The sequence below is a fragment of the Suricata suricatta genome, chromosome 5, assembly GCF_006229205.1.
Source record: "Suricata suricatta isolate VVHF042 chromosome 5, meerkat_22Aug2017_6uvM2_HiC, whole genome shotgun sequence".
Lineage (NCBI taxonomy): Eukaryota > Metazoa > Chordata > Mammalia > Carnivora > Herpestidae > Suricata > Suricata suricatta.
In genome coordinates, this window is record NC_043704.1 from 128,210,233 (window position 1) to 128,230,481 (window position 20,249).

The following is a 20,249-nucleotide window of genomic DNA, read 5'->3' on the forward strand; positions in this document are numbered from 1 at the left end:
ACTTATTATCATAAACTTTTCTGAATATCAAATACAGTCATAGGAAGACTAACTTATCTTCTGCCTTCTTTCTCAAAGGTGGGAAAAAATATGGTGCAAGCTCTTAAAGTACCCGTTTCTTCCCAGACCAAATGACTAGGAGGATATATTTTTAGATGACAATGATGACATGTGGATGAAATTACGGGTGATTTTTAGTGTCACCTCCATATTTTTCTATCTTTTCTAAAAGGAATATATATCACCTCTATAATCAGAAAAAAAATTACAGTGTTACTAAAGATAACAAAGCCTATATACTGACTTCAAAGAATTCATATTTATGTAGAAGACACATAGGTATTATACACATAAACTTTTGAGGAACTTTTGAATATATGAAGAATTCTACTTTGGGAAATGTGAGGGAGGCTTTGGGATGAGGTATTTGCTAAGGCTGCGCTCTCTGGCAGGTTTTTGAGAGAATATTTTGTAGATGTTGCAGATAAAGCCTTAGTCCCCATCCCCAACCCTGTGGCCCACAGGGAGGAAGGTTGGCTTGGGTAATCTGACTCTGATCTTTAGTGATACCATTTTTGATTACAGAAGGGCTTGGAGCACTAATGAGGAATAACTTAAGGAAGCTTTTTTTGCAACTGCAAAGAGATTCTGACATTCCTTCAAAGCCTAGAATCTCCAGTTCAAGCCTAATTTGGGAAAGAAAATATTTTTATTTTGAATTAACCTGATAAAGTTTAGGGGAAGAAATACACAATAACTGCTTGGGTTACAAAATCATTCCCAGGAGTCTTGGTTTCAGATTCAAGGACAAAATGAGGCTGGGCATAAATTCATTAACTTTGTTTTGGATGGAATGTGACTCTTTGGGACTTCTCTGTACACAGCGGCAGGTCAGGTGAGTCCATGAGTGCGCTGATTAATGTGCTTCACCCACACTTCCTTGGCATGTGCCCACGGGAGGCTGGGGTCAGCATATATTCCCAAGGCAGTTAGCAGAAGCAAGGGAGCAGAAATCCTCCAAAGCTTTCTCTTCCCAGTGAGAATCAAACCAGGAAGACTGGTGTTAGAATAAACTTGCAGACAGAACTCCAGTAGAATCAGAAAAGCTTGAAATGGGGAGGAAAACAAGAGGAAGGTTGGGTTTAGCCAGGTCAGTGTGAGAGTCTTCTAGTCTTTCCTTAAATACTTCCGAGAAAGGGAAATTCATCCTTACATATCAGGTATCCTGATAATATTAGGGTAACCTATGACTGCATGTGCCCTAGTTCATCTTAGTTTGTACCTATTGTCATGGTCCACTTTCATTTTCAGAAGTATCCCAATTTGGACAAAATAATTTATAGTCCATTTGTGATAATAAATCACCTTCATAGCTAACATTTGCTAAGTGCTGATCATGTGCCAGGCATTCATGAGCTTGGTGCTATTGACATTATCATCATCATCATCATCATCACTATCCTCACTAGGCCAAGATTACATGCATCCTAAGCGGCAAAATCTAGATAGAACAACAGGCATTTGTATTCAAATTCAGAGTACTAAGTAATTCCTCCTGTACTACTTCTGGGGATTACCATTTCATATACTCAGGAACTAAAAGATCCATATCACTTTACTGATCTCCCAAATTTTCCCACTGACTTTCTCATAAGTGATCAGTTTAAAGGAGGAGACTGATATTGTGGGAGACTTGTTGCATCCCAGGCATCATGATATGTCACATGAGGGCCACTGTCTTCTCTATTTGATAGATCAAGATCTAAGCTTGGGGCACCTGGGTGGTTGCAACAGTTAAGTGTCTGACTCTTGATTTCAGCTCAGGTCATGATCTCACAATCATGGGATCGAGCCCTACACCGGGCTCTATGCTGGCTGTGGAGCTAGCTTGAGATTCTCTCTCCCTCTCAATCTACCCCTCCCCTGCTTGCGTGCACTTTCTCTTAAAAAATAAATAAGTAAAAGAACTAGGCTTTAAGAGCTCAACTAATTCATCCAAGATCATGCTGACAGCAGGTTATGGAGCTGAATTGATCTGATTTCAATATCTGCCTTCCTATTAGACCATGTTGCCTATCACGCTGAATTCGATTTCTACATCCCTTTGCAAATCAGAAAAAGTGGAGTAGCTGTTCACCCTAAATGCTGTCATTGTAAGACTGCTAACTGAGGTCAAGGAGGAAGCAACCTTTTCCATAAGTTGATAAATTGACTCCTGTATCTAATCAGCCTTCCTCCCAGTTCAGGAAGACCTGTGACTTCCATCCGCAAATAGACACTGCATTCATGAGTGTTTATATGAAATACTCCTGGACTGGGGCACCTGGGTGGCTCAGTTGGTTGAGCGTCCGACTTCAGGTCAGGTCATGATCTCACTGTTTGTGAGTTCGAGCCCTGCATTGGGCTCTGTGCTAACAGCTCAGAGCCTGGAGCCTCCTTCAGGTTCTGTGTTTCCCCCTCTTTCTTCCCTTCCCATGCTCATACTCTGTCTCTGTCTCTGTCTCTGTCTCTGTCTCTCTCTCTCTCTCTGTCTTTCAGTAATAAATAAAAACCTTTTAAAAAATAAAAAAAAAATACTCCTGGACCAAAGTATCTGAGCAACTTATACTGTTTAGGCCTCATCCTTCCCTTGGCATGGACATTGCTCATTTACCAATTAAGGATAATAATCAGATGTAAATAACTGGTATGTATTCACTCATTTATTCATTCATTCACTTAGTGAATAATGGATTTAGTGCTAACAGTAATAATTTAAAAGCATTTAACTTAAATACAGTTATTTACTCATGCAAATAATCAAGTATGAATTTATTCATTCATTTACTGAGCACTTACTGCATGCCAGACACTCTTCCGGACACCAGGGCCGAGAATGAAGAGGACAAAGCCATGTGCTCATGGAGCTAGTTATTCCTACATGACAGAAGAACAGACGATGATAGTGATAAGAAAGAAACCCTAACAGGACGACGAATGGAGAGTGGTGGCAAGGGGGTGGGTGCTAATTTACATAGGAAAGCCAGGGAGATCCTTTCTGAGTGGAGACCAGAATGAAGTATGGGCACAAGCCATGTAAGGAAATCCAGAAAATTGTTTCAGTCAGAGAGCAGAGCAACTGTGATGAAAACTTTGCATGCATCATCTCATTTAATCCTCACAAAAGCCCTGAAAGGAATTTGCCATTATTTCTTATTTTCTGCCAACCACCTGAACCTCAAAGTAACTGCACATCCTTTTTTTCTCTTTCCAAAAACATTTATTTATTTTGAGAGAGAGTGCAGGGGAGGGGAGGGGCAGAGGGAAGGAGAGAAAGAGAATTCCAAGCATGCTCTGCGCTGTCAGTGCAGAGCCCGATGTGGAGCTTGATCTCACAACCCTGAGATCATGACCTGAGCTGAAATCAAGAGTTGGACGCTTACCTGACTGAGCCGCCCAAGCGCCCCAAATGCACACCATTTTTAAGTGCAGGAGCCATGAGTTAAATCCAGGCTTCCTAACTCTCAGGCAACATCCCTGCTGCCACTACCGAGCAATAGAATGCCTTCCCCAGCCTGCGAGCCTCACCTGCACTTTTAACACAAGCTTGAGAGAATGATCCCTAAGAGGCATCTGCAAAGCCTGTATCCTCCGTCTGATTCTGCATCTGATTTTTGTCTTTTGTAATGTTTCTGACTATAGAAGAGACCCAAGAGGGTTTGGAGCACTAGTAATGAGCAAGTTAAGAATGTTCATGGGTCCACGAGGATGGAGAGTTTAAATCTTTGTCTCCTTCTCCAGCCTTTTGCTCCAGAGACCCTCCCTCAGCTCTGTTGCAGGGCCTGCATCTCGGGCCCCTCCCCCAGACATGCAAGAACCTCTTCCACATGACATCCCTGTAAACCAAGCAGGATTTTCCATTCCTCTACCCCATTATTTGTAGGGAATGGCTCTATTGTTTGTCCATAAAGGCCATATACACCCCTTTTGAAAACTGTTCAGAAATATACAAAACTAATAAAATCATTTTTCATCACAACATTGAGTGATATTTAGTAAACATTCTGATACATATTCTTCCAGAGTTTCTCTATGTATGCACATACATACAGTTCTTTTTTTAAACAACCATTTGGTCATTTATACTTGCCTTTTGTTGCTTGCTTTTTTTTTCTCATAAAAATATGTCCTGAACATCTTTCCATGTTAACGTGTGTACCTCTGCATTATCTATTTTAAGGGCTACAAAGTATTCCATGATAGCAAAAATCATGTAAGGCATCCTGCATGGTGGACATTAAGGCAGTTTCTAGTTCTCCACAATTATAAACACTTGAAAGAGCCTTGTATTATGTGTATCTTCATGCCCTCTGATACTGAATTTTTTAGAATAAATTAACAGTGGAATATTTGGGCACACATTTTAAGGTCCTTGATACAAATTGCCACATATCTGTGTAGAAACATGGTAGCAACTTACATTGTCCTATACAGTGCACAAAGGTATTATTTGTATCCTCAGTAACGCCTCCCGCTTTTACTCTTGTTCGTTTTGAAGTCTCTTTCAGCACAGGGAAAAGAAGGCCACCACCCTGAACTGGCTGTCATCCCCACCCCACCCCCCAACTAGAGGCTCCTTCTGCCCCAGCCTACCCAGGGAGGACACAGAGGAGCATGACCCCTCAACTCCTTTGTGGTCCTGGAGGCGGGGTCCCCACAGGTTTTGTCCAGAGGCTACAGGTAGAATGAGGAAAGGAGACGTTGCCTTAAGTCTCAGCCTGGGAAGGTTGCCCTGCTCTCAGACTTTGTCCTTTCTCTCCTTCATATATCCCCCCAGCAGCTCCTGCCCTCCCATTTATCAATCACACATTGGAGACTGCCAGTTCAGGCCTCTCCTCTGAACCCCAGACTCATGTATTTAACCGTCTCCAGATACTGACTCCACTCAGATGACTCGCAGACTCCACAGCTCCAACCAAGCCACCATCTCCTCTTGCTCTCCCTGCCCACCCCTGCACCTGCTCCTCCTCCACTGTGCCCCACCCAGGGAATGGCACCTCCACCCTCCCAGATGAGGAAGCCCCCAAACTGGGAGCCTTCTTTTGTACCACTCTCTTATTCTCTGTGCCCCACAGCCTTTCCACAAGTCAATCAGTCACAAAGCCCCATCAGCTTGGTGTGTTAAATATCTTTATTATCTACCCACTTTTTCTCCTCCACTGCCAGTATCCCAGTCTAAGCTAATCAATGACTCTAATTATCTCTGTGGGGATTGAGAGGATGGGAGAGAAAAGAGGAGGAAGCAACATTTCCTAAGGATCTGTATGTGACTGATTCTCAGATTTTCTTAATAATACTCATTATGCACATGATAAACCAATGGAGTACATAATATCTACAGAAAAGGAAACTGAGACTTGAATAGGTTAACCTGCCTGCTCCCACACCAGAGTTAACATTCGGAGCCTCATGTGCGATTCTTGTTGTACATTATATAGTAAGAGTGAAGCTATGGGGGCCCGTTGAGAGGCTCTTGCAGTGGTCTGAGTGAGAGGGAACACCCTTGTAGTAAGCGCCTTGAGGGCGAGGAATGAGTATGAATCACGTTACATATCTGGTAGGGTTTAGCACAGGGTCTGCCTCTGTCATTTGTGGGAGGCAGAAGAGTGTAGCCACTAAGGGAATGGAACTGGGCGGACTAGATTCAAATCCCAGCCCTGCTGCTTCCTGGCTGTGGGACCTTGAGCAAGATACCCTCTTTAGCCTCTCTATAATGGGCTAAATGGTGGCCCCCCAAAAGATATGTCCACATCCTAACCCCATAATCTGTGAATGTAACCTTATTTGGACAAAGAGTCTTTGCAGGTATAATTAAGTAAGGGATCTCAAGATGAGATCATCCTGGATTGCCCAGATAAGCCCTAAGTCCAATAGCAAGTGTCTTTATAGAAGAGGTCCAGAGGAGAGAACAGATGGGGAAGGAGAGTGCCCCATGAAAGAAATGGAGTGATGTGGGAACACGTCAAGGAACAATGGCAGGCACCAGAAACTGGAAGAGACATGCTATGGAAATACCCCTTAGAGCCTCCAGAGAGAGTATGGCCCTGTAGACAGCCTGATATCAGACCTCTGCCCTCAGAACCAGGAGAGAATACATTTCTCTTGTTTCATGTCACTGAGTTTGTGGTAATGTGTTATGGCAGCCCTAGCAAACTAATACACTCTCTCCACTTATTGCTCTCATCTGTCAGTGGGCATATGATCATACTTCGTAGGGCTGTCATGAGAATTAAATAAATCAATACATATAAACAATTCAGAGAAGTAGCTGGCACATAAGTTCTCCTGAAGTAGTACTTATTATGACTCTTTATTAGTTGTGTGACCTTAGTTATCTTTGACCCTCTGGTTCCTTCAGCTGTTGAATGGTAATAAAAATACTTCTGACAACCTCAGAGCTTGAATTTGCTTCTTTCACTTAGAAATGGTCAAAGAATTTCTCCAATCCTCCTCTGTCCTATGGATGACTAATTTAGTTGTGAGCCTCCCTGAAGACAAGCCCAAGACACACTGCCCAAGGTGATGGTTGAAAAGCTGCCTTGTGCTTTAGGCCTGACAGAATGATCTACCCTGGGCACTGGGCTGCTTGGAGAAGGCAGCTCATTCTCTTTGTCCTGATTGTCATGTAGTGTGACCGGGACTGGTGAGGGTGGCCTCTGAGCCAGGTCATTTGTGATGAGGAGGACTTACACCCGTCATTAGAGGCAAAGGTGGATAATTAATGCACAAGCAGTCCTTAAATCCCTCGCTGAAACTCTGTCTCCACTCTATCCCTTGCTAATGAAGTCAGAGAAAGGGTAAAAGCCTGTAATTACACTTGATGTAATTAGAACCCTGCTTAATAGAAAGCTTAAGACAGAAAGTCCAAACCAGTGGATCACCCATTGCTCCTGTCATTCTGAATCATTCTCCCCAGGGTGTTCCTTTTGTAAGCCTCCACTGGGGAAGCAAGGACTGTACTGAATTTCCATAAAATGTATGCACACATGCATGTTCTGTCCCCTGAATGGCTGACACAGCTTCAGCGTGTACCTTTCTCAGTTCCTACAACTTTACCCATTAATGAAAGTCTAAATCAGAACAGATTAACTTAAAAGCCCTTTTATATAAATCTTTAAAATCTGATATCGTACTAAAATTGTCTACATTCAATTCTCACTTTCTAGCTCAGTGCTTCTCAACTTTACTGTGCATGCAGATCACCTGGGGATCTCATTGAAATTCAGATTCTGACTCTGTAGGTCTGGGGTAGACCCTGAGATTCTGCATTTCTGACAAGTTCCCAGGCCATGCTGCTGCTGGTGCTGCTGGAAGGAGCCAGATAGGAAAAGGAGGGGAGGACACACATTAGGAGCAAAGCAAAAGTTCTTCCCTGTGCCATAGGTGACCACTTTCCTCCCACACAGCAACTATTGGAAGCTTCTAATCTTGAAAAATGAATAAAATTTGCCAATTGAGAGAAGAGGGTATGAGTCATCCTAGGCAGAGGGAATAGCCTAAGAAGTACAGTTCTTGAAGCTTTTTAAAAAATGTTCTTTAAAATATTTTTAAAACTTCCCTTTATTATTTTGTACATAGCAGAGGCCAAAGACCGCAGGAGTTACTCTGCTCAGACAACAGTGTGGGTCCTTTAGGTAGGCAGAGGCAGCAAGGCAACCCAGAAGTGCAGGGACAGCACCAGGAGAAGGCTCTTTCAGTACAACTTGGACCTCGAGCACATCTGATTTCTACCAGGTGAAGTGATACTTCCCAGAAGTCTTACTGAGGGAAATGGTAAGGTAGGGATTTCTTCCAAATCAGTTATCACTGAGGCACCCTTTTCCTGGACTTTGAACCTGGTCTTGGACTAACTTCGTCTCTTAGTTTCCAGTGTGTACAGTTACAAATTATTACAAACATGGTGACTTAACACAAGTTTGGGGCTCCTGGGTGGCTCAGTCGGTTAAGCTGCCGACTTCAGCTCCTGTCATGATCTCGTGGTTCCTGAGTTCTAGCCTCACGTTGGACTCTGGACTGACAGCTCAGAGCCTGGAGCCTGCTTCGGATTCTGTGTCTCCTTCTCTCTCTGCCCTCCTCTGCTCATGCGCTCTCTAAAATAAATAAATGTTTAAAAAATTTAAAAACAACAACAACAATGCAAGTTTATTTTCCCACAGTTCTGGGGGCCAGAAGTCTGTACTCAAGGTGTCAGAAGGGCTGTGCTCTATCTGAAGGTTATAGGAGAGAATCCATTCCTTGCCCCTTCCAGCCTCTGTTGCCCATCAGTTCCTTAGCCTGTGGCCACATCACTCCAAATGTCCAGTGCCTTCAGATCTATCTCTGCTCTATCTCCACGTTTTTTTCTGTTCTAAGTGTGTGTTCTCATATTTCCTGCACACACTGATTCTCTCTTATAAGGACACTAGAATTGCATTTTGGGTCAGCTCAAATAATCCAGGATAATCCCCCCATTTTAAGATCCTTACTAATTACAGCTGCAAAGACGTTTTGCCATATAAGGTAATAATACAGAGGTTTTAGGGATTAGGGTATGAATATCTTTTGGGGGGGGTCATTTTTCAGCCCACCACCACCAACATTGCTAAAGCTCCTGATGTCTGAGTACAGTGCCACCAAAAGCCTAGTTTCTAGGGATAAATTAAAGGTCTTCTTTCTGTCTTCATACTCACCCAGCTCCTCATACTCACTTATGCCCTTTTTTACCTATAGTTCCCTTCACTCAGAGCATCATCCCTCCCCTCTTTGACTCTTCGGATCTCTTCCAGAAGCCTCAGGTCAGAAGTAGTTTCTTCAGAAATGCCCTACCTGACCTAATGGATCAGTCCAGTCTTCCTTCAAGGCATGGCGTTGCTTCTAGATACAGAGTTGGAATGTGGCCTATGTATTGTGTGGGAGGGGAGTGCCCCTTTGCCGGAGGCCTGCTCTGGCTGGTCCAGGGCTCCCTGAAGGGGTAGTGGTGGACAAGAACAATGAAGAGACATTCACGCAGTTTCTTTCTTCGTCCAGCCTGACATCGTCTTATCCTCTATATTTCTCCTTATCATCTCCTATCTCCTGTCTCGCCAGGTCTTGGGCCTTTATTTATAGACTTATGACATCAAAAGGTGGAATTTTTGCAAATAATTCTCAGTGATAAAGATGCTTTTAAAAGGGTGCAAAAACAGGTCTTACAGAGGCATTTCTTCAGAACTATTCTAATTACAATGAGGTAACTTACACATCACAGGATAACAGGATATCCTCAGTGAAAAGCAGATAACATACACATTTGTTTGGACTGGTAGTAAATCTTACAACTAAGAAGCTAGCAGGATGTTTTCAGTGAGAAGCAGATAGCAAACACATCTTAAAACAATGATGCTAAAACTCAGTCATAGACAGGGCTAGGAGGCATTCTATTTGGCTCACAAGAGGAAGAATACATTCTTGATGGTTAGTAAGTAAACCTTTTGTCAACCTTGTTCTTTGATGTTGAAGGTGTAAGCCCCATAGGTGCCCTAGAAGAGCTGGCCTTTGCATATGAGTTTAAGTTGTAACTACTCTTACCTATCCTCACAATGGGCACCAAATTAGCATATGTATGCCCAGTAACTTATGCCTGGCTCTTGTTTGTTTCTATTTCCTAAGTTAGGCTTTCTCTCTGGGCCAGGTAAACATTATCTTTTAACCCCCTTCATTTTCATGTCTTAAGTTTGTGAAGCTCAATAGAAGAGCCTTTCCGACAAACATCTGCAGTGCCTTAACTTCCTCTTCATAGAGGTGGGAATATGCTTCCTCCCATGAGGTTTCTGGGGAATATCGGTCTGATTTGGAACATTCTGAGGCTTAATCAATAGCAACGGGCTTAATTTTACATGAGCAATGAGTTAACAGAAGGAGATGCCAGCTTCCGGCACCTGTGGCAGGAGCCGTGCTACCTACCATTTCCTTACTGTGACCGTGTCATCCAGCAAGGCTGGCGTGGCTCCCAGCACCCCTTCCTGCTTGTGTCTTCACTATATTTTCAATACCCATCACATAATATTCAATACATATTTATTCAATGAAGGAATGAATCCTGGCTTCAACTCTTATAGGTTATATGTATTAGCCTTTTAGGGCTGCCATAACTGAATACCACAGTCTGGTGGCTGAAACAACACAGATTTATTGTATCATAGTTCTGGAGGCTGGAATTCCGAGATCAACATGACAGCATTTTGGTTTGTGGGGAGGCGCCTCTTGCTGACTTGCAGGCAGCTGTGCTCACCATGTCCTCACATAGCCTTTCTTCTGTGCACATATGCAGAGAGACAAAGCTCTCTGATATATCTTCCCCTTCCTATAAGGACACCAGTGCTACTGGACTTGGGCTCCACCCTCATTTAACCTTAATTACCTCTTTAAAGTCCCTACCTCCAAATACAGGCACTTTGTAGTTTAGGGCTTGAACAGGTGAGTTTTTGGAGGACACAGTTTAGTCCAGGATGTTATTTGACCTTAGATAAACTCCTTACTTTCTCCAAGCCCTGCTTCCCTAGGTCTAGTTGCTTTGGGGAAAGAGAGAGTGTTGATAATTAAATGAGAGCAAATGAGATAAGATATGTGAAGCTCTCAACACATTATCTGGCAGAGAGTAAAAGTTGTTGTTTTTCCCAGAAGCAGATAAGGACTGGAGAGTACTTAGATTATTGGAGGACAGGAAGGAAAAACCAAAAGGGGAGTGGATGAGTGGATAAGTGAGACAGGAAAGGGAAAATAACCAATAAAGGGCGCATTGTCTAACAAATCACCACTGGAACTACTAGCACTTCTTCCCACCAGAGAAAGTTGGATACCTGTGTAGCACAAACACTGCAGAGTCATCCCCATCCCTGGGGCAAAAAAATTGGGGGACTTATGTACCAAAGCCATTTGTTGATATCCACCACCAAGGATGGTAATTCTCCCTGCTTTCAGCCTACTGCACCAGTAGAGAACAGGCTTGGATACCAGAGAAAGCCTTTAGGCAATGAGATGCCAATGCTGGCTGTTGGGAGTCCCATTAGCCCTGCAGTAGTAAAGCCTGAGGGACCTGGGCAAGTCTTCCTCTCTCTGCCTCAGTTTGCCATCAGGAAACCTTGCCTGTTCTCTAGAGTGGTGGTGGTGATGGTGGTGATCGCTAGTTTGCAGAACTGAAGACGCTCCTTGACAAAAGGTTCCAGAGCCCAACAAGTGTAAGGAAGGCTTCTTACATAGTTGTACTTACGAAGATGCACAGTGAAAGCTTTGTTGATGTCCTACAGTTGAACTATCAACCTTTTTTTGATCCTGTGATTTCCAGACTTATTTCCACAGTTTTTCATGCAGTTTATACTTACCATTTAAGAAATTAAAGTTCTCTGATACATGAGTTGAGGATAATTGTTTCTGATTCAGACCAGAGAGGTCAATATTTGACTGGCCAAATATTAAAGAAGTTTCTCATTGGTTCACCACTACAGCCTCAGAACAGTGCCTGGCACAGAGAAGTTGTTCAGTGAATGTTTTTTTTTTTTTTGTTACAACAGAGTCTTAAAGCAATCTCAAAAAAGAATCTGAAGATATTATCAATAGAAGCAGTGTCATAAAAAGTGACTATCCCATTCCCTCGGTTGCCTATTAGTTTTCTTGATTGTTTCCTTTGCAGTGCAGAAGCTTTTTATCTTGATGAGGTCTGAATAGTGTATTTTGGTTCTTGATTCCCTTGCCTTTGGGGATGTGTCAAGTAGGAAATTGCTGCCGGTGAGGTCAAGGAGGCTGTTTCCTGCTTCCTCCTCTAGGGTTTTGATGGTTTCCTGTCTCACATTCAGGTCCTTCATCCATTTTGAGTTTATTTTTGTGTACGGTGTAAGAGAATGTCTAGTTTCATTCTTCTGAATGTTGCTATCCATTTCTCCCAGCACCCACTTGCTAAAGAGGCTGTCTTTTTTCCATTGGATACTCTTTCCTGCTTTGTCAAAGATTAATTGGCCATACTTGTGGGACCAGTTCTGGGCTCTCTATTCTGTTCCATTGGTCTATGTGTCTGTTGTTGTGCCAATAACATACTGTCTTGATGATGACAGCTTTGTAGTAGAGGCTAAAGTCTGGGATTGTGATGCCTCCCGTTTTGGTTTTCTTCTTCAATATTACTTTGGCTATTTGAGGTCTTTTGTGGTTCCATACAAATTTTAGGATTGTTTTTTCTAGCTTTGAGAAGAACGCTGGTGCAACTTTGATGGGGATTGCATTGACTGTGTATATTGCTTTTGGTAATAATGACATTTTCACAATGTTTATTCTTCCGACCCATGAACATGGAATGTTTTTCCATTTCTTTGTGTCTTCTTCAATTTCTTTCATAAGTTTTCTGTAGTTTCCATCATACTGATCTTTTACATCTTTGGTTAGGTTTATTCCTAGGTATTTTATGGTTTTTTGTGCAATTGTGAATGGGATCAGTTTCTTGATTTCTCTTTCTCTTGCTTCATTATTGGTTTATAGAAATGCAACCGATTTCTGTATGTTGATTTTGTACCCTGCGACTTTGCTGAATTCATGGATCAGTTCTAGAAGTCTTCTGGTAAAGTTGGTTGGGTTTTCCATGCAGAGTATCATGTCATCTGTGAAAAGTGAATGTTTGACTTCATCTTTGCCAATTCTGATGCCTTTTATTTCCTTTTGTTGTCTGATTGCTGATGCAGGGACTTCCAGCACTATGTTAAACAACAGTGGTCAGGGTGGACACCTCCGTCATGTTCCTGATCTCAGGGGGAAAGCTCTCAGTTTTCCCCCTTTGAGGATGACATATTGGATAAAGAGCTCCTATCCAAAATCTTCAAGGAAATCACCAAACTCCACACCTGAAAAATGAATAATCCAGTGAAGAAATGGGCAGAAGACATGAATAGTCTCTTCTCCAAAGAGGACATCCAGATGACCAACAGACACATGAAACGATGCTCAGCATCACTCCTTATCAGGGAAATACAAATCAAAACCTCACTGAGATACCACCTCACGCCAGTCAGGGTAGCTAAAATGGACAAATCTAGAGACTATAGATGCTGCCAAGGGTGTGGAGAAACAGGCACCCTCCTACACTGTTGATGGTAATGTAAACTGGTATAGCCACTCTGGAAAACGGTGTGGAGGTTCCTCAAAAAACTGTCAGTAGAATTCCCATATGAATGTCAGCAGTGCCACTGCTGGGGATTTACCCAAGGGATACAGAAATGCTGATGCATAGGGGCACATGTACCCCAATGTTCATAACGGCACTTTCAACAAGAGCCAAATCATAGAAAGAACATAAATGTCCATCAACTGATGAATGGATCAAGAAGATGTGGTTTATATATACAATGGAGTATTACATGGCAATGAGAAAGAATGAAATCTGGCCATTTGTAGGAAAGTGGATGGACCTCGAGAGTGTTATGCTAAGTGAAATAAGTCAGGTGGAAAAGGACAGATACCATATGTTTTCACTCATAGGTCTAACAGGAGAAACCTAAGAGAGGACCATGGGGAGGGGAAGAGGAAAAAGTCAGGGAGAGGGAGGGAGGCAAATCATGAGAGACTTTTGAAAATGAACTGAGGGCTGAAGGGTGAGGGAGAAGGGGGAAGAAGGATGATGGTCATGGAGAAGAGCACTTGTGGGGAAAGGCACTGGGTATTATATGGAAACCAACTTGACAATAAACTATATGAAAAATAAATAAATCATTCAAATACCAAAAAAAAAAAAGGTCTGGTCCCAGAATGACTGTTTTGAAAGGCTTTGAAGGAAATTTCCACTGAATATACACTTGTTGAAATATTGGCCAAAGCATTTTTTATTCTCCTGGCTTTGTTCCCATGCATCCAAATGAAACTGGACTTTCCTGAAATATGAGGACCTATGGTGTTAGAATATTGTCCACTTCACAGGGAAAGAAGTGTTTTTTCCCCTGATTCATCTGTAAATGCATACCATGCATGGCACTGATGTCCCTCTGGTCCAACTTTGCTAAAAAGAGTATTTCGACTTCTATTTTCTCCGTCTATGCTACACCATTTTGTTGAGTGGCAAGGATTGTAATTATGACCCCATTGTAGGGTAGAAAAGAATCCAATTAGAGGACTTCTGCCTTTAGGTCCAAAATTAACTGTCTCTTGTAGACAGTATATAGATGGGTCTTGGTTTTTTTATTCATTCTATAACCCTGTGTTTTTTTATTGGAGTGTTTAGTCCATTTACGTTCAAGGTAATCACTGATAAATATGTATTTATTGCCATTTTATCAGCTGTTTTGTGATCATTTCTCAAGATTTACTCTGATCCTTTCATGTCTTTCTCTTTTTTATGTTTTGCTGATTTTCTTTAGTGATATACTTGGATTTCTTTCTCTTTATTCTTTGCATACTTACTAGTGGTTTTTGATACATGGTTGCCATTATGCTTGTATATAAGCTTTTCTGCAAATAATAGTCTATATTATGTTGATGGTCATTTAAGTTTCAAACCATTCTTCCTCTCCTCCCCACATTTTAGATATATTACATGTTTTATATACTTTTTTGTGAGTTCCTTGACTTATTTTTTTACAGAAATATTTATTTTTACTGCTTTTGTGTTTCCTACCTTTATATTGTCACTTGTGTTCTCTCCTTTCTGCTCAAAGTGTTCCCTCTAGGGGCACCTAGGTGGCTCAGTCATTTAAGGGACTGACTATTGGTTTTAGCTGACAGTGCAGGGCCTGCTTGGGACACTCTCTCTCTCTCTCTCTCTCTCTCTCCTCCTCCTCCTCCTCCTCCTCCTCCTCCTCCTCCCCCTCCTCCTCCCCCTCCTCCTCTCTGCCCCTCCCCATCTTGCACTATCACTGTCTCTCTCAAAATAAATAGAAAAACTTAAAAACAAAAAGAGTCTCCGCTAATGTTTCTTGCATTGCCGGTTTAATGGTCATGAACTTCTTTAGTTTTTGTTTTTCTGGGAAACACTTTATCTCTCCCGATAGCCTTGCTGGATAGAGTATTCTTGGCTACAGATCCTTTTTCAGCAATTTGAATATGTCATTGCCACTTTCTTCTGGCCTACCAAATTTCTATTGGAAAATCCTGCTAGCCTTATGGGTTTTCCCTGATAAGTTACTGACTTCTTTTGTCTTGTTGCTTTTACATATTTTTCCTTCTCACTATATTTTTCAAATTTAATTACCATATATGTATTGGTGTGGGTCTGCTTTTGTTTATTTTTATGGAAGTTCTCTGTGCCTCCTGGATCTGGAGATCTGCTTCCTTTCTCAGATTAAGAAAGTTTCTGGGGCACCTGGGTGGTTCAGTCAGTTAAGTGTCTGACTTTGGCTCAGGTCATGATCTCACGTTCATGGGTTTGAGCCCCGCATCGGGCTCTGTGCTGACAGCTCAGAGCCTGGAGCCTGTCTTTCGATTCTGTTCCTCCCTCTCTCTCTGCCCCTCCCTGCTCATGCTCTGTCTCAAAAATAAATAAAACATTTAAAAAAATTTTTAATAAAATAAAATAAATTTAAAAAAAGTTTTCAGCTATTGTTTCTTCAAATAAATTTTCTGCCCCCTTTTCACTCTCTTCTTCTTTTGGGACTTGTAGAATATGAATGATATTGTGTTTGATGGAGTTACTGAGTTCTCTAAGTCTATTCTTTGTAGTAGTTGTTTTTAATAATTCTTTTCTCTCTTTTGTTCAGCCTGAATACTTTCCATTACTCTCTGTTTTAGGTCACTAATTCATTCCTCTGCTTCTTCAGTCATCTTGTTCATTCCATCAAGCATGTTTCTCATTTCATTTATTGAGTCTTTTATCTCTGCTGTGTTATTCTTTAGCTCTTTGTTAAGGATCTCACTCATGTCTTCCATTTTTTTCTCAAATCCAGTGAGTAATCCTTATGATCATTGCTTTAAATTCTCTACCAAGCATTTTACTTAAATTAGAGGACTTCTAACAAGTGCTCCTCTTGCCAGGCAGAGTTGGCTGTTTTTTGGCCTCAAATGTCCTCTGACAAGACTTAAGCCTTTCTGAGCCGGATGCAGTTGCTTCAGCTGCAAGAAAACCTACATGAGAAGTGAGATGTGCAACAAATAGGCTTTTCTCTATAGAACACTGACTCAGGGGAATATCCCTACCACTTTTGCCCAGCGTCCTAAGAATGGCAACATCATTGTTTGTTGATCATTATTATAATGAAAGGTTTGAAACCCTAAGTATTACTCATTCTTTGGAGCTGAGACAGAGGCCTGAGGGCTGTAAAATTAGGTTTGTGTGATTGCTTGTTTGATTAGCCATTTGTATACCCAAATGCCCACTTATTAAGAAGGAATATTTCCAAGGACACAGCTTACCTTGCAAAAGGTAAAAGCTATAACATAGTAGCATTTTCTTTATACAGAACAAATGAGAATGTTGGCATTTCTAGAAAAGAGTGAGGGAAAAGAATGTGACCAACCAAGTTCTTGTGAGATAAGTCTACCTTGGTCTCACTTGAGGAATGAAAATGTGGATCTTGGAAGACACAGTATGTAAAGACAGTGTATCCATACCCACACCTGGTAACCCACTGGGTGAATTATTATAATGCTGAGAGGGTGGTTGGGGTCACTTGGAGCCATAGGGCTAGGACACCAATGTGAATGAAACAATGACGATGGACAGAAGTATTTCTGAGGCTAAATTTATTTGGTGAACAAGATGTTGCCTTTCTTTAGTCAGATGTTGGCCTGGCTGCCACTTACCAGTGACCCCTGTTTTGTCATTTATTCACGTGTTTTCACTCTTCCTCCTTGCTGAAAACCCCCTTGAAGAGAAACTATAAAGTCTTCCTAATGTCCTTTTGCTGCTTGTTTCCTGTGTTTAATCTGTGTTTTGGTTCATCTCAAGTTCAAGAATGATATCTATATTTTTCTAGGAAATGGTCGCTTTTGTAAAGCAAATGATAATCTGTGAATGGCAAGGACAGAAGGGATAATGATTTTGGCTACAGGACAAGAACCACTGGAACCTTCTTATAAATAGAGTGAAAAAGATGAGGAATTTAGAATTAGAAGTAACTATAAGAAGGAATGTCAATTCTTTATCTGAAATTTTTTTCATGTCATTTTATTAATAGCTGTGAATTAAAAAAAAACAACCTATGTTCTTAATCATTATGCTACACTTCCCTTAACCAAGGCTGATATCTTTAGATTACATCATTAAGGTTTAACTTGATTATTTCTTTACAGTTTTCTTCATGTTTACATATTGAGGGTTAAGCTCACAAACATGAGATCAAAGGCTTAAAAGCAAACACATATAGTGCAAATCCAGGAGTGAACATTTTCTGAATCTGTTCCATGAGTTTACTTACCAGCTACAGCTAGATACCAGTGTCTGAAGTCAGACCCATGTTCAAATCCCTACCACACTAACTCTAAGTGCCGTGGCCTTGGAAAAATTACTTAAACTCTCCGTGTCCAATTTTCCCCATGTATAAAAGGAAATTAACAATCCCAAATTTGTAAGCATATAAAATTTGCAATAAAGTGACCACTAAAACAGAAACCTTAATCAATTTCTCATTTCCTTCAGATTCTATTCTATCTCTCTGCCTCACTTCATCACCAAGTTTATTGAAAGAGTTGCCTTCGTGTGTTTGCCTCATTTCCTTCTCTCTTCCTCTCTTCTTCAACATACTCCAATCTGTTTTCTGCCCCAAACCTGAACACAATGAAGGGTAAATATTTTGGGAATGTGTACTCCTTAAATGGGAGTTCCCATTGTGGTCATCATTGTTGTTGTCATCACCATCATCATCACCATCACCATCAATCACCAGGTGATTTCTTAAAGAAATACTCTTTCCTCTTTAGATCATAGTCAATTGAGAATCAGGATCCTTTTTTTAAATTTTATTTATTTATTTTGAGACAGAGAGAGAGAGCATGAGCAGGGGAGGGCAGAAAGAGAGAGGAGGAGAGAAAGAATCCCAAGGAGGCTCCACGGTGTTAGCATAGAGCCCACTGTGGGGCTCAAACCCATGAACCACAAGATAATGATCTGAGGCAAAATCAAGAGTCAGATGCTTAACTGACTAAACCACCCAGGAGCCCCAAGAATCAGGATCTTTAAATCTGCTTGGCTTAGGAAAGTTCTATGATTTTTTTTTTTTCATTTAGCACTAGCACCCTCAGTATTTTCATTGCTCTAAGACAGAGACGAAAATATGTAAGGATGTCAGAGAATGGATTTGTCTCTCAGCTTTTTACAGTGATCTGCTTTCCTGGTCTATAAATAAAATGTATATGTATATTGTTCCCTGTTGCTACATAAAAAATTTATCCCTGAACTTGACAGCTGAAACAAGCATTAATGATCTCACAGAATCGGGAGAGTGTGGCTTGTCCTCTGGATCAGGGTCTCTCACAAGGCTGCTGTCAATTTGCAGTTATCTCAAGCCCTGACTTTGGGGAGGACCTGCTTCAAGCTCATCATGGGCCTGTTTGCAGGCATCTGGTTCTTACCAGCTGTTGGCTGGAAACACCAATTCTTTGCCACATGGGCTATCTGTAGGGCTACTCACAACATAGTAACTTGCTCTCCCCAGCGCAAGGGCTCTGAGAGAGAAGAATAAAAGATGATGATCAAGAAGGAAGTCACATTCTTTTTATAACCTAATCTCAGAAGGGATACTCCATCACTTTTGTGGTATTCTATTCATTAGAAGCAAGTTATTAGATCTATCCCACACTCAAGGAGAATTGCACAATGGCATGAATAGGACTGTTGGGAGCCGTAGATAGAGCTGCCTACCACAAGGTATGACTTTGTTCTCCCTTAGCAAGAGCACAGCTTTCATCTGATTCTTTTAAACCTTTTCTCCTTTGGTAATCATGGGTTCCATAACTGTCAGAGCTTCAATGCCTTACCATACTTTTTTTTTCTCCAAAAAAATGGAAGTAAGAGGGGGGATGTGGCAAGTTCTGCTAAAAGTAGCTCCTAATTTAATGGCAACTTTAGTTGTCATTGCATGTTGTACATTGACACTGAATTATGAAGAGGACTCCAATGACTCCTGGTGGTTGTCTGGGCATCATTTTTCTAATGACTGACTTTAGAGCTCCCTAAAGAATATATTAAAAACAGGGGCGCCTGGGTGGCTCAGTCGGTTAAGCCTCCGACTTCAGCTCAGGTCAGATCTCACGTTCCTGGGTTCGAGCCCCGCATCAGGCTCTGTGCTGACAGCTAGCTCAGAGCCTGGAGCCTGCTTCCGGTTCTGTGTCCTTCTCTCTCTGCCCCTCCCCTTCTCATGCTCTGGTTCTCTCTGTATCAAAAATAAATAAAACATTAAAAAATTAAAGAATATATTAAAAACAGAACTCTAGAGATTATAGGTACAGAAGGTGTATATTTAGACCTTGAGTTTCTTTTCCTCCCCATAAGCCATCCCCCACTTCTCACGGCGATTTTAACGCTAAATTGAGATCATTCTGAAACTTTATCTGCTTTATCCTAATGTACATATCCAACATTTTCTATCTAACTTTGTTGTAAACGTTTCAGTAACAATTATGCCACCTCCAAATTAACAGAATCATATGTGATTTCTCATGTTCTCACTCTCTGACATCACATGCCATAAGAAGAAAGAAAGAAAGAACGTGTATTTAGGAGAGGTGCATGGAAAAACCTTAGAAAATAAATAGACATAGTGTTATAATTGCAAATAGAGTTGTGGATAAAGAATTTTGTAAAGGAAAAATTAAAAAGTAGACAAACATTTACATAACTAATATCTCCACCTTCTGTTTTCTTCTGTGCAGATTGTTTCCCAGAGAAAACTGTCTAAATCCTTGTTGAAGCATGGGAACACAGCAGGGAAGTCCTCCATCACGGTAAGCCGGCCCTTAGCAGCTGTCTCTCTAGGCGCTTAGGCGGCGCTGGCTGCTCCAACCCTGGCGGTGAGAAGCAGACTCTGACTATTGGGAGTTGATGCCACAACTGCCCAGCTATCCAAGTCACCCCCGTCCTTCTTGTTCCTTTTTTGCTATTTATCCTTCTTGCCAATACGATTTTGACCCTTCTATCCTAGGGCAAAGGAATAGGAAAATGATTTGAAAGTCAGGCCATTCACTTTTATTAAGCACTTCTCCAGTTAATATATAGGTTTTAGTGAAGGACAAAAATGAAGTTGTCAAGAACATTAAGAATATAGATTTGTCTGGGGTTTTCAAATGATCAA

The 20,249-nt window shown here is 41.4% G+C and overlaps 1 protein-coding gene across 4 annotated transcripts in view; it reads left to right on the forward strand.

Annotated features, from left to right (window-relative positions):
- Positions 1 to 20,249, forward strand: part of CPNE4 (copine 4) — a 436,822-nt gene that overhangs the window by 301,466 nt on the left and 115,107 nt on the right. For all 4 annotated transcript variants that reach the window (XM_029940289.1, XM_029940290.1, XM_029940292.1 and 1 more), the window contains one exon: positions 19,831 to 19,902. In XM_029940289.1, the coding sequence (XP_029796149.1) occupies positions 19,831 to 19,902 (72 nt within the window). The remainder of the gene's footprint in view (positions 1 to 19,830; positions 19,903 to 20,249) is intronic.